General features: G+C 42.8%; 1 protein-coding gene across 1 annotated transcript in view; it reads left to right on the top strand.

The window, feature by feature from the left end:
* LOC311322627 (NACHT, LRR and PYD domains-containing protein 12-like) overlaps window positions 1-15674 on the top strand; it is a gene marked incomplete at both ends in the record, with an annotated part of 209395 nt that overhangs the window by 20631 nt on the left and 173090 nt on the right. Inside the window, 2 exons of the mRNA XM_084454707.1 lie at window positions 3017-3178; window positions 4641-4802. Coding sequence (XP_084310833.1) covers window positions 3017-3178; window positions 4641-4802 — 324 coding nt within the window. The remainder of the gene's footprint in view (window positions 1-3016; window positions 3179-4640; window positions 4803-15674) is intronic.

The following is a 15674-nucleotide window of genomic DNA, read 5'->3' as shown; positions in this document are numbered from 1 at the left end:
CCAACGCCACGCCTCCTCTAGGAGGAGCAGCCCGCGACCTCCTCCTTGACCCCTGACCCCCCGCCGTGACCTGATTGGGGGGGGGGGGGGGGGGTGCAGGGGGCCATGGAGAGTAGGGAGAATGTAAACAGCCCACCGCCTCCAACAGAATGAACTTCTAACTCCCCAAACCAGGGAGTAGCTTTTGGCCTCGTTGGATCTCGGCCCTCCGAGCAGATGCTGCCTCACATGTAGGAGCGGGCTTGGCCTTGTTCTGGCCTCACTGTGTGTGTGTGTGTGTGTGTGTGTGTGTGTGTGTGTGTGTGTGTGTGTGTGTGTGTGTGCGTGCGTGCGTGTGTTTGTGTGAGCGTGCGGGTGTGTTCTTGCTTTGCTCTCCCTCCCCAAGGTAATTGTTGCGTCAGACATCTATTTGTGCCTGTCGGAGAATGAGGAGGGGAATGAGGAGAATGAGGAGGGGAATGAGGAGGGGAATGAGGAGGAGAATGAGGAGGGGAATGAGGAGGAGAATGAGGAGGGGAATGAGGAGGGGAATGAGGAGGAGAATGAGGAGGGGAATGAGGAGGGGAATGAGGAGGGGAATGAGGAGGAGAATGAGGAGGGGAATGAGGAGGGGAATGAGGAGGAGAATGAGGAGGGGAATGAGGAGGGGAATGAGGAGGGGAATGAGGAGGGGATTGAGGAGGAGAATGAGGAGGGGAATGAGGAGGGGAATGAGGAGGAGAATGAGGAGGGGATTGAGGAGGAGAATGAGGAGGGGAATGAGGAGGAGAATGAGGAGGGGAATGAGGAGGAGAATGAGGAGGAGAATGAGGAGGGGAATGAGGAGGGGAATGAGGAGGAGAATGAGGAGGGGAATGAGGAGGAGAATGAGGAGGGGATTGAGGAGGGGAATGAGGAGGGGAATGAGGAGGAGAATGAGGAGGGGAATGAGGAGGAGAATGAGGAGGGGAATGAGGAGGAGAATGAGGAGGAGAATGAGGAGGAGAATGAGGAGGGGAATGAGGAGGAGAATGAGGAGGGGAATGAGGAGGAGAATGAGGAGGGGAATGAGGAGGGGAATGAGGAGGGGATTGAGGAGGAGAATGAGGAGGGGAATGAGGAGGAGAATGAGGAGGGGAATGCCATCAATCCAGCTGGGATGACCAGCAGACCACCAGGAAACATGGGGGAGGCGCGGTGAGGGGGGCCGGCAGAGGTGTCAACCCCCAACCTGGGACGAGGGAGGGAGTAGAGATGGAGGGAGGGAGGGAGGGAGGGATAGGTCGGGGTGTTGAGGAACGGGGGATGATCCGAGTGAAAGAGCGGATGAAGATGCCAGAGGGTGTGAGGTTTAAGAGGGAGGGAGGGATGAGTTCCCTGGGGATTCATCCCAGTACAGGATGTCCTGATGTGGAAGAATTCTACCACTCTCTCTCTCTCTATCTCTCTATCTCTTTTTCTCTCTTTCTCTCTCTCTCTCTCTATCTCTCTCTTCTCTCTATCTCTCTTTCTCTCTCTTCTCTCTTTCTCTCTATCTCTCTCTATCTCTCTCCCTCTCTATCTCTCTCTCTTTCTCTCTCTCTATCTCTATCTCTCTCTCTCTCTTTCAGCTTCAGTCCAGACTGAATAAATACCTTCTTCTCCCTAAGCTCACGTTGGCCAGAGAGCAGTCAATCTTCACCAGAGGCTTTCAGTCAGAGAGCCTGTTTTTACACACACATACACACCAGAGGAGGCTCGTCTATTGAGGTAGAGGAGGACAGTCCTCCTCAGTTCTTGGAGAGAAGAGAGGGATTAAAATATAAATATATGCATTCATTTTTTTTATAATTAATATTTAATATTATCTCAGTTTTGTTCATACATCAGGTTTTCCCTATGGATAAAAACCCATTATTGAAATTCTAAAGCTCCAACAGTGACATCTATAACATGCAGCTGGAGGACCCATAGATATCTATGGAAGGGAGGAATTCCTCCCTTGGGCGTGTCCCTTAGGGGTCTATCAATGTAATGCAATTTTTTTCATCCTAATTTGTGATTGGACAAAACGCTCCAAAATTAGGGAGGACAGTACTCTGAACAGGATTTAATGATTGACACATTCCAGATTCCAGATTTATCACAGTGAAGGCCGATTGAGTCGGCGTTGATGTCTGTGTTTCTCTTCCCTGTGCCATTGGAGACTTTTTGTGCGTACGTGGCTCCATAATATCATACATCCGAAAGTATTATGGGACATATTATACATCAAACTGTTCGTCTATTTGTCTTGATTCTAGCCATCTAAATATCTAAGATGACAAATACTTTTTGAGCTAGAGCCGTCTGAACACGATAGTTCCACTGGCTGGCTATAGCCGGTAACGTTAGCTACGAGGTGCACGTCAGGCTACGGCATAGGCAGGCGCACAGATTGGCTGGAGGCGCAAACTGTCGGCAACTCGTCCAAAACATTTCTAGAGACTGGGTCACAACACCGGATCGGAGAAATCCACAGCCTGGCTCCTGCTTGCATGAGAATTGATCGCTTTGCGGTGCTTATTCCTCATCCAGTGATGGATGGGTGGATGGAAAACCTTCAACTGAATGTTCATATTGTTCTGATAATTGTAGGCTATAGCAACATAAGAGTGGCAGCTTTGACAACAACCCAAATGAGCTAATCCCATAGCTGTACCATTGCTAGCTAGCCATGAGCGAACTGTTGGATACTGCATTTGCTGTGCAACGTATTCCATTGTCCAGTTGTCAAATCTATTTGCCAAAAAAACAGTTTGAGAGCCAGCCATGGATGTATTAATAGAGCCAGCACACCTCAGTGTCCCCGAATCAAAAACATTTTTCATTTATCACCTAACCTCTCCAGCACCTCACCAATATCAATTCTTTTCTCTCTTTAGGGAAGAGTACAATCCATTACAACAACTATTGCTTACAATGTTTTATTGTTGTTTTGTAATATTTTATCATGAATTTTATAAATGCACTAATTGCTGGTGAAAATGTTTGCTAATAATTGTCCTTGTCTCCTCAGCCTGAGTGGATGCAGATTAACAGAGACATGCTGTTCTCTGCTGGCCTCATCTCTCAGCTCAAACTCCTCCCACCTGAGAGAGTTAGACCTGAGTAACAATGACCTGCAGGATTCAGGAGTGAAGCTGCTCTCTGCTGGACTGGTGAATCTGGAGATACTGAGGTCAGTGTTTTTAAAATGTATTAAATGTTTCAGTTTGAGAAAGTTATTTGACCATCACACTTACACGTGACAGTGTAATGAATTTGTGATATTGATAGAGGAGGACATCTGGGACTGCACATGGTCAGACAACAGAACCTAATGGCGGAACAGGCCCTTACTTATAGTCCTTTGGAAAGGGCAATACACCCAAAATACAATAGCACACTAAATTCTGTCCTCATACAGAGCAAGTGCTATACATATGAGAATAGGTATTGATACATTCTACCCAGAAACAGAAAGGTTATCTGGACATCGGAGAGCAGATGGTCAGTAAAAGGTGATGGTCAACAGAAGATGATGGTCAGGGTGGGGTTGCTGGCTAACAATACCTGAGTCTATTCTGGAGAGTTCCTTCTCAGTTCCTACTCTTCTTCCGGCTTTCGTTCAGCGCAGACACTTTTGTTGCTTGCTCCTGCTCTTGTATTTTACTTTCTCCCCTTACACTTTGTAGTTCTTCTTTTTCCTGTGGATTTTCGAATCTAAACATGGAATTGATAAGCTGGTCTCCCAACGCAATCGACAAAATCTTTTCAACACGAAACTCAGGACCGGGGGAACCTATGTGCCCAGACGGGACCTTTGCCACGGGCTACTCCAAGGACGCGTGGGACAAGTGGCAGGTTCTGTGCCTTGCGCTCCTTTCCATAGAGGACATTGAAGACATTTACCTATTTGCCTTAATGATAACAGGACATCTGCTCCTCGGACTGAGCATTGCTCTGGTCTATCGAAGAATTGGGAAGACGGCAGCCACTCTAGCCCAAAGGCTGCCCGTCATGCTAACGGAGCTGGGCAGAGCAGTGAGTAATCTACCTGTGGTGATTTCTGAACTGAACCGTAAGATTGATACCCTGTTGGAGAAACTCACGGCTATGCAAGGCGACGTGGCAGAGCTGAGGACCAGGCTCGATAAAGAGAAGCGTTACAGAGAGGAATGACCATTGGATCTGTTGTTCTTCTCCCTAACCCAAACATCTAATCAACTTTGGCTCCCACCCGGCCGTCAAGGCCGTTTCACCCAAACTCCCCTGAAGATTCACAGGCTAAAGCGCGTTGTGCATTTGTGCTGTGAAAGGCGCTATATAAATAAAACGTACTTACTTACTTACTACTTACTCAGACACTGAGCAATGAGCTTGATGGTATTTGGCTCCTAATGTGGTTTTCATATAGGGACAGGCAACTATTAGCATATGCCTTCAGCACAGTCATGGTGACTAAAACACATAAAGTTGTCTTTTCTGTTATTTTACCTGCTTATGTGAAGAATGAATTAATCCATTGAATAGTGTTTGTTGAGTTGCTAGACTTTAATCATCTGAAAAAGTGGTTTGCCAAGGTAAACATGTTAACATTTTTTGTTAATGCACTGATTGCTGGTGAAAATATTTGCTAATAATTGTGCTTGTCTCCTTAGACTGAGTGCATGCAGATTAACAGAGAGATGCTGTTCTCTGCTGGCCTCATCTCTCAGCTCAAACTCCTCCCACCTGAAACAGCTGGACCTGAGTAACAATGACCTGCAGGATTCAGGAGTCAAGCTGCTCTCTGCTGGACTGGGGAATCTGGAGACACTGAAGTCAGTATTCTAAAAATGTATTCTGTGTATGTTTCAGATTCTGGAAATATTACTTGACCATCAAATTTACATAATTTAACAGAAAGTCATCTTTGATCAGGGCGCAGTAAACGACATGGGTGGTGCAATTATTTTCCTTGCTTATTTAATCATCTGTGAGCATTGTGCTGCCTTTTATGAAGAGGGAGTTGAACCAGGACATTAAGTTAAAGGTGGAACCGATTCAATAGAGCTCCAGACGTCACGTGACTCATTTTGTTTACAGCAAAAAAAAAGATTGGTGCCAGCCATTACAGTTCACTGTGCACTTGAATTCCAAAGACATTGAACACTCTATTGTAAAATGTTAAACCCTTAAACACCACTGACCCTTATAATGCCCCCAGGATCCTTTTCATGAGTACTGAAACAGCTGGAATGGACAATGTTCCAGACCTGCAGTATCCAGACATCTACAGTTAGGCCTACCTGATCAACTTTAACTCGTCCTACTCTGAGGTTTTGTAGCTTTCTCTAAAAATAATTAATATTACTTGGGCCAATAAAACACACCTATTTCTCTTCAAGAGGAATTTGTCACAAGCAACAAGAACTATGAGCAAAGCAGGTTTATTTGCACCTAATTTAGTTCAAAGGCAAACTATAGCTCCAGATGTGCAATGGGGGCAGTGCTTTGAAAAACAGTGTATTTTTGACAGAGAACTCCAATGACTCTTTCAATTTGTATCCAAATAGAATAATAATACATTTTATTTGTAAAGCACTTTACATTTGAAACAGACCAACAGACCAAAACAAGGGCGGAAAACAGAGAAGCATAAAAAACCATTGTCAAAAAGTCAGAAAGTTGATTACAAGTCAGAAAAGCCTCTGCTAAAAAGGACGAGTTTTAGTCCTTTTTAAAAGAATCAACCGTCCTAGGTACTCTCAGGTGGTCAGGACAAGTATTCTACAGACGAGGACCGGTGAGTGCAAAGCTCAATCCCCCATGTTGCGTCCTGGGGGGAAGGAGAAGGTTGCTGTTTCCAGAGCGATGGTTTCATGGGAAGGTTTGATGGGTGATCGGTTCCTTGAGTTTGTGTGTGTGTGTGTGTGTGTGGGGGGGGGGGGGGTGAGTTAGTAGGAAGATTTCGTAGTCAGTCCTAGAAAACATGGGAAGCCAGTGTTGTGAATGAAGCAAGGGTGTGTTCATATTTCCGCACTCTCATCAGGATCCTGTATGCTTCGAGGCCCTATGAGAAGTGCATTGCAGTAGTCCAGCCTAGTAGATTAGATGTTGTGTGTAATCTACGCCTTTATCTCCTCCAAGCAGGTGGTCAGGATAGATGATGATGACGAGGGCAAGGCATCTGATTTGTGATTGTGTTTACTTCAAATCTACAGTTTTATAACATTATAGGATTGCTATACTTTAATATTTGTACAATTTGTAATATCTTAACAATGGTTTTCATTATTTTACAAAGCGAGAGTGCTATCTTTCCAATAATATCCCCGAGGTGCCGGGTCCAACTGTGTGCCCTTCTCTGGATACAGCGGTCACTGAACGAGTCGGCTAATATCATCCCCTGCATCTTACTGATGCTGCTAAATATGACAGGTGGACTCCGGTCTTTAGATTTTCATTTGGGCATGCCGCGTGGACAGCTGTGTATTTTATAGCCTAAATTTTTGTAGACTGTAGGCTATTGTATATTGTATTCTATCACTTTGACATTTTGCACTGTCCTCTCGCTATGTTCATGCTCCATGCTTCCTCATAGTGTAGACGATTTTTAACTGATCTAGTCAAAAAGGATTTGCCAAGATTCGCTCTAAGAGGTTAAGTCTGGTTTATTGAGAAAACATACGAGCGCAAGGACTTCAGGACAACGCACGTGAGTGGTTTATCCAAGTGAAGTGCCCCAGTCTGGTCTTGCGCAGCCTTATATTCAAGCAATACACAGGTATGGCGCTTCCAGGATGTGATTGGCTAACCCATTGTACACGTCATATTAAATGGCAGGCATCATCAACAGTGGTCGAGGGATACAGAGAAAGCACGGTACACTTTGAATATAGACAATGGAATTGTCATACACATCTACATACAAACCAAAACACAGTACAATACAATACAATACAACAATGTATACTAACAAAATACAGTAGACAAAAACAAACAAATTAGTCACAGTGGATACAACAAACAAACAATAGTTCACTTATACATTTAGAATCAGTTACAATAGAAAAACACCTTTCAGAAATCTGTAAATTTCCAGTATTTTAAATTTCATGATGATGTTAATAATAACTAAGGGTTTCTTAACCACTTTTTGAATCAATACTACTCAGTAATATCATAATAATAAGTACTTTCACCACAGTTCAATGATATTTCCTGAAATATTAGAAGATATTGTTTTAACAGCATTTTAAATCTCTCCTTGGAATTATCTTGCTCAATATGAAGTGGCAATGAATTCCACCTAACCATAGGTCTGTACATGACTGTTTTCTGTATGCTGCTTGTATTAACTGGGTAATATAAACCTTCCTTCAATTGCCTGTCGTGTTTGATATTCATGTTGAGCAAAATGAGAAAATAACTTTCCATACAGTGTCACTGGATACTGTTATTATGTTTCTTACAAAGTGTAACAACATAATCTGACCTCTGTCTTACAGTTAACCAGCTAACCTTAGGCTGCCATGCATGTCTTTCACATTGGTTTTGTATGAGCAGTGTAAAGCACAACGTGCTGCTTTATTTTGAACAACTTGTAATTTTTTCATGTCCTTGATTGAAGCACTAGACCAAATAATAAAACAATAATCGAGCTGAGCCAGCACTAAAGCATTAAGAACCTGTTTGATAACATCCAGTGGCATACCTTTTGAAACTCTTCTTGTAACTGACACACACCTTCCCATTTTGCTCACAATGTTATCGATATGATTAGACCATGATAAAGTGTGATTAAAAATAATACCCAGTAGTTTAGTTTCTTGTACTTGATCAACAGGAATATTGTTTATAAATCATATTATGCAAGTTCAGTTTTGGTTCAGCTCTCAGTTGATACCTTGATCCGATTAATATAGACTTTGTTTTGCCAACATTAAGCACAAGTTTATTACTGGTCACCCATTCAACAACGGAATGTAACTCTTTCTTTAAGATGGTATTAACTATCTCTGTTGATGCTGCTGCTGCATATATTGTTGAATCATCCGCATACATAGCGATTTGAGCTTTACCCAAAACTAAAGGAAGATCATTTATAAAAAATAGAAAACAATAAAGGCCCCAAACAACTCCCTTGAGGTACTCAATAGTCAACATGACTAATAATTGGCTACCAAACTGGGTAAAAATGGGATAAAGTCCTAAAAAAAGCTGTTATAGGCAACATTTCCAAAATCTGCACGCTTCACTTCCCAACATAAATGTCCCACAATATTTTTGTGAGCAACAGGTTTCTTTTAGCTTAGCACCCGTTGAGGCTGTGTAATAGCTGAAACCCAGGCTGAGTAGTTGCATGGCGTTTACTACACAAGAGACACAAGAGGCAGGCGTGATACAACCAACAGGTAACCACAACAGCAAGAAGCTCTCGCAATAAATCAACCAAGTAGTACAGTCGGGACTGGCGCAAGCCTTCTTTTTCACCAAAAACAAACACAAAAGACTAAACAGCCTGTGATGGGAAACAGCAAAATACAGAACTCAGTCAGACATCCTCACCCCATACGAGGTGCTACGCAGCTGGCAGGGGCTTCCACTGGGGACAGGGGAGACATGTCCCCCCCACTTTTCAAAATTGTGTTTTTGTCCCCCCCAAACTTTTTACAGTGCGAAAACTAACAGTAGGCTGTATAAGCAAAACAACAAAAAATAGTGTGCTCTCTAGGGCCACGCGGCAGTAGCCCCGCTCAACCCCCCTCTCCTCTCACTCCACGCTCACTCAAGACAGGACCCGCACCGCTATCTGCTTTTGCAATAATAATGAAAAGGGGGCAACAGCTTGATTTTAAGTCAATCTTTGGAATGGGGATGAAAAGAAAGAAAGAAAATATGATTTTGTGGTTACTGGTATTTCTACTCTGTTTTTCTATGTTAGTTTGTTCCACTTCTGTAACGTTAGCTAGGCTAGCTAGTTTACCTCAGAAGTAGAAGAACCGATGAATGTGCACCTGAAAACTATTAACATGAGATCTTTTACATTAACATTAAAAAAAAATACAATTGGGTTGTTAGATGATGCAGTTATCAGATTAAGGCATTTGCAAATATTAACGATTCTCCCATCGCCATGCACAAACCTGACATCCTCAGGTACATCTGTCTTGTCCTGTTTATTTACCCAAAAAAAAAGGGTCTATCTCGAGAGTCTCCCTTGTGGGTTGTTCAATGAACTCCGCCGAACCCCAAGTCTGAGAATTCTCCCTTTCTTTCAGCTTGCTGTAACTGTGACAGTCTTTAATCCAGTGATCCGGTTCACCACAATGAAAACATGCGTCATCATTTCTGTCTTCCAGCTGTCTCAACTGAGCAGCTTGTAATCTGGCTGCACCTAGCTTCATTTCTTTCAACTCCCTCTTTTCAATGTGATCACAAAGACGCTCCGCATAGCGGAAATGGTCAACAACTTCCTCGAGAGAAGTTGACTCCCAGGTGTGGCACGTCAACCTAACTTGGTCGGACAAAGAGGAGAGAGAGTTATTCATCAACTGTTGTTTCAAAATCTTCTTATAATCGGCACTCGCGTTGTCCATGCCACTGTGTGCGGCGAAAGCTGACTCTAACCGTTCCCAAAAACTCTCAAACTTTTCATCAGATTTCTGTTTGCAATATGTGATACGGTCCCAGTCCATTTTCTTAGGGAAGCGAGTTTTAATTCTGTTCAACAGCGCAGCGTTTTGCCCAGCAAAATAAGCATGGGAAAAAGGCTAATGGATCTTTTACATCCACCCATTTTAACCTAAGTACTTGTCGCATAATCATGGCGATTTCCTCTGCGTGAGGCTCATACATTCAAACTACACTGTTAAAAAGATTCTCAAACTTGTCAATGTCTTTGGTTAGATCGGGCAAGGTTTTAGCTACATCACGCAGTTCATCAGAATGCCACGGTCTATAAACCCTGATCTCGGGGGTCCAGGCCGCGTAGCCAGCTGCATCTTCTGCTTGAGACGGGCGGGGAGTAGGATTTGGGAAGCGCACCATTGGGGCTTGAATTTGTGGTCCCTCCAGACTATCGCTAGCCAGTTGTAGTTGTTCCAAATTAAACTTAGCCTCAGATATAGCTCTAGCCAATTAATTGTGCTAGAGCTTATTAAAGTCGAGGGGGAAGAACCTAAGTCAAAGTGATTCTGCGGGGGATGCGGCGGAGGCACTGTCTGTTGAACAGCCTCCTTATCTTTCCTTTCTGACCTCAAAAACCCTTCACGCGCGGTAAGCTAGTGGTGGACCCCATAATGCGCAAAATACAATCTAAAATAGCAATGAAAAAAACTCAAACGCACAGCAGGAAATGGAACAAAATAATACAATTTTGAAAGGAACAGAGACACATTAAACACCTACGCTCACTCACCCACTCACCCAGCAACCGGTGTCCTTTCTTCTCCCTCTGGTTCGATGGCGGATCAACGGGAGAGCGGAGTGGTGTTGTGGTGTTGTTGTTTCCTTCGTCTCCCAGAGATCCAGCTACCGGAAATCTAGCAGTTACGATTTACGGCAGTCGAAAATACCTACCTGGATCCTAGGCGCGCTTAACAACACATACAGGACAAAACCGAACTCAAACAGTAAACGACAAACCGACGAACAACCCCGTGCAGGGACAAGGAACACAAAGGACAAACAAAAACTTACGGTAAACAAAAAGCATTATGCTTTCCTGGACACACCAGCCTGGTTGGACACACCAACCACCCGGGATAAAAGGGAAAAGACGTTTCTCCCAGAAATACGGATTGGGAACCCCAATCACTCCCGTAGCTAATTTGTTGGGAATCGTTTCTATACTTTATGACGACACCACCCCAACAACATGCGGTAACTTCTGTAGGGACACACCCAACAGCTACCGTAGGGACACACCCAACTATATGCGGTTTAAATTTCACCCGCGACCGGCCAAAGGGGAGCCCGTTTCTGTGCTAACCATGGAGCATTGACTCAAACCAACTCAAACGCTATAAACTACAGCCGACAAACAATCTAAACTGTACATCAACTGCAAGGGAGCAAATGAGTCACAAGACCAAAATTACACTTCTTCTGAAAGACAACCCCGGTCAACGAAACAAGGACGAAGTCAAAGAAGAATGCAATATCACCAATCATACACCGCTATTGTTGAGCAACAACTCCTTAGATCGCCACCCCACTCCCCCGGGGGTTTTGTTTTCAACAACCCAGACCGAGAAAATCTGAAACGAAACCAAGGCAAATACCAGAGAGGATTCGTTTTTCAATGTACCGTGAGTTCAGCCGAATAAAGCAACAAGGCAGACTTCTCCAAACCAATGCGAATAGACACAAAGAGAGAAGAATTTCCAGAGCTTTCTAAAAGACTCTGCACGTCTGCTACCTCGTTGTCCACTCCAGTCGAACCACAGCAGCCGTCCCTTTTCACAATCGCCGTCGCCAAAATTGTACTGGAATTATTTGATCTAAAGTACAAAAAGGATTTGCCAAGGTTCGTACAAAAGGTTCAGTCTGATTTATTAAGAAAACAATACGATTGCAAAAGGACCTCAGGATAAATCACAGAGTGGTTCATCAGAAAGAAGTGAAGTCAAAGCTGGTCTTGCGCAGCCTTATATGTGCTCAATACAAGGATGTGACGCTATCAGAGATTTGGTTGGCTAACCCATTTGTACACTTCATAATAGAGTGACGGACATCATCAACAGTGGTCGAGGAATACAGAGAAAGCGCAGTACACTTTGAACATATTTCAGGTGGAGACAATAGAACAATGGCCTAGGCCAAACGGGAAGTCTGAGGTGTGATGCCTTCATGTCATGGTGAGAACACCAGGGCAGGGGTGTTTGTCATTACAAAGAAAAGGGAAGACAGAAGTTTTTGGAATGGCAAAAGGCAGGGGACTGGATCAATAGGTTTTAAGAACAAAGGCTGAGATCTGAAAGGTTTTGAGGCCAGGTGTCTCTATAATTCCATGACATTAGACGTAGGCTAGCACTTTTAGGATACAATGGGTCTATGGACTAGGGCTGTCAATATTCAGAGGGCGAATTCACTGGTGTTTTTAAATGCTGAAAAATGCCAAACTCGATCAAGTAAAACGTGATCAACACCATTTTATTCCTACAGTTTGATTTGCGTCCTTGAGTGTTAAGGGCTAGTGCAGAACTGAGTGTGACTGCCAGCATAACTACAGTATTTCAGCTTTGATCATGTTAATAATGAGAGAAATGGATAAAGAAATGCACTTTCAATATTTCAGGATGTCTGCTATTTGCTACACTTACTGAACAGCATTATATAACTTCATGCACAAAAAAATCGTAACAAGGGTGTAAATATTTTTTTGAAAACATGCTCAATCAAATGGTTGAATTGGCTTTTTATGGTAAATGTTATGCTCAAGCAAATGGTTGAATTGGCCTCCTATGGTAAAGGTTTGCAATGTGGTTAGCTATATGATTTTTCAATATTTCTGAGATGTTTTCAAATAAAATATGGTAAATAATTGTGTAGATTCATGGTAATACTACTAATACAAGTATTACTCATGAATTCATGGTTACAAATTAACAGATTTGGTAAACTAACATAATTATATCATTCTATCATTCTAAGTATTTCCCGGATCCTTCCTCTTGGCTGATATTGTGACTTGCCCTTGCACGGCTAATTCAGCACTAGTTATGCTTTTGAATGCTATATCAGTAGGCAGATGTACTTTCTGGTGACTAGCAGTTCTTTCGTCTAAATGCACTTATTGTAAGTCGCTTTCGATAAAAGCGTCTGCTAAATGACTGTAGGCCTAATATAATATAATAGCTTGTAATTTTCATTTTCTTTTGGTTTCATAACTGATAGACGGATACTTAACTATTTTATGGAAGAAGGCCACGCAATATTATATTATAAAGGACATAAATGAGAAAAGATTCAAAAATATATTTTATTATTGAAAAATTAGCATTTACACTACTTTTTAATGTTTTTAATATATGTTATATTATAATTGAGTCCTTTTTAAGCTCATATCTGGTTTTGTATCTGACTCTTTTTCCACTGAAGACATTTTGTATTGATAAAATGTGTTTAATTTCAATTTAAGCATACATATCTATGATTATTCTTGAAAATGCACTTTTACCATAGAAGGCCGGCTCAACCATTTGGTAGAGGCTCATAAAAGAAATGGTTTGGTCAGTAAAAAAACAACAACATTGTTTGTTGTTATTTGTGTCCCAATCAACTAAAAAATGCAAATATTATTTATTTTCATAGTCCTTTTCTTGGTCTGGCAATTAAAGGGTAAAACTCATTTTACAGAAACCAGAGAGTGTCTGTAGGATTCTGCATTTGCTCAGGTACTTAGTGTAATCTGTTTATTTGAGCCCTTGTGGATTTATTATTTTAATGTTTGCATCCTAATTTTGTCTTTGCATTGGATGTCCAGCCAGTTTTTAACTTTGTGTTATATGCTCTGACCAGGTCTCTCTTGGGAATGACACCCTGTGTCTCAATGAGATGTACCTGTATAAATAAAGGTTAAATAAATCAAAAAAACTATTTGTGGACAGCAATGAGAATCCGGTCGCATTTTCAACTGATCTGATGCTGATCCCTGCACAGATAGAGGGCTGTGTGGAGAGGCAGATAGAGGGCTGTGTGGAGAGGCAGATAGAGGGCTGTGTGGAGAGGCAGATAGAGGGCTGTGTGGAGAGGCTGATAGAGGGCTGTGTGGAGAGGCAGATAGAGGGCTGTGTGGAGAGGCTGATTTGACCTCTGATTGGTCACTGACTGCAGATTTCCACTTTTCAAGTATTGCCGCACTCTAACAAGCTGTATGTCTATGTATATGTTGTGGAACACAGTAATTTCTGCCATCCCCCAAGTTCTCCAGATGATATGGAGAATGAATATGTGACCGCCGCTGGTAATTTGGTCCTCAACTAGGCAAAGGTCATTTTTCAGTTTTTAACAGATTATGAAAGTGCAGATTGTAAGCTTTCAAATGAGGTCTCATACATTGAAATCTGAACATAGTTGAAGAAGATATGCTTATTTGAATGCTAGTACTGCCAAATCAACTTAGCAGAATTCCTCCTCCAACATTTTCACACCTCTGACTGCCAGGTAATAGGGTGAACAATAGCCTGGTAACCGCACCCCCAGCCACTCCCCCACTGGACGATCTGTCATTATCTGTCAGAGTGGCTGTCAACTTGGGGTATTACCTGAGAGTGGCTGCCAAGTGAGGTGCTCTCTCACTGATGACCCCACTCTTTGAGTCAGTATTAATCTTGTTCTTAACTGCATTCACAACACAATATAAGATGAAGTTCAAATATAACGTTCTTTATTGATATAAAGTACAAGCATAAGTAGTAAAGTGTACAAAAAAAGGCAACAGTCTAAGTGTTAAAGTGTACAGTCAGTTGTCTGTTTTATAGACACGGTGCATAGTGTTCATTGTGATCAAGTGTACAACAAAGTAATAACAGTCCCCAGCTCAATACTCAAGGTAATAACAACAGTACTCAGCTCAGTATTCAATATTCTAACAATGCAGTCTGTGCAAGTGTGGGCAAGTCTGTGCAAGAGAACAAGCAACGCTTCAGTATACAAACAGGAGAAGGCTGTGGCCTTTCTCCTGCAGTGCTGTCCGTCCTGATGATCTGCAGTGAATCTACAAGCGGACAGTCTTGTTCTGAGCTGCTGTGGAGTTTGGCGGGGGACATGTGACGTCTCGTCCCTCATCAGAACAGAACTCTCTGATCTTGTCAAAGAGATACGTCTGTCTGGCCATGTCCAGTCCGGGTGGGGCTTGCACAAGAAGACCTTCTCTGGGGGGCAGGACATCAGGCTTGCGCAGACGCTGAAACTCGACTGCCGGTGCATCACGGTGTTCTCTGGCCACAACCATGCCAGGTCTCTCAGCATCAAAACTGCAATAGAATAGAAGGAAGAAAGTACATTCAACTATCGCCCACAGTACTGGCACTCCATATAGATAAAATAGTACCAGAATGTGTTGATTAAATAGACTAGCTGGCTAGTTTAGGAACAAAGGGCTAGCTCAGCTAACTAGCATGTTAGCTAACGTTAGCTAGCTAGCCTTTGTTAGTTAGTGCTATGCTAGCTAGACTTAGTCACTTGTTTAGAAAGGAGCTTCTGCTAAACGACTAACGTTAATGTAATGTAAACAGCACAGATAGTATAAAGATCAGCTTTGCCCCAAAGCAAAGCAGAATGCTTGGCGGTGGTGTGAATCTGGTACGTCGTTCGACGCAACTCTGCGCTTGGTAGCAACTTGCTTTGATACAGTCATCTCTGTATCACAGGTCATCAAGAATAAAACTCTGTGTACGAACGAGTCCTGCTCTGCTGGAGTTTTAGCTGCTCTTAAAACTCTTTCCATGTCCTGGATGCCATCCCCGTCTTCTCTTTAGCAAAAGCTGTAGCATCCATGGTTTAACTTGGGACTGAATGTAAACAAAGCCGGCGTGTTGGGGAAGGGTGGGGGGCGGAGAACCCGGAAGCAATAGCCAATGAAACCAAATCATGCTAATCGATCTGCCCGCCCCCAAGCCCGGCTCGAAATCAGCTAAAAACTAGCTTAGTTTGCAGACTAATTATACGTATTTCGTGAACCTAAAACTGTTGTCTGTTATAGT

The sequence above is a fragment of the Borostomias antarcticus genome, assembly GCF_949987555.1.
Source record: "Borostomias antarcticus genome assembly, chromosome: 20".
NCBI classification, from domain to species: Eukaryota; Metazoa; Chordata; class Actinopteri; order Stomiiformes; family Stomiidae; genus Borostomias; species Borostomias antarcticus.
Note: the sequence above shows the minus strand (reverse complement) of the source record. Positions and strands in the feature narration are given on the sequence as shown.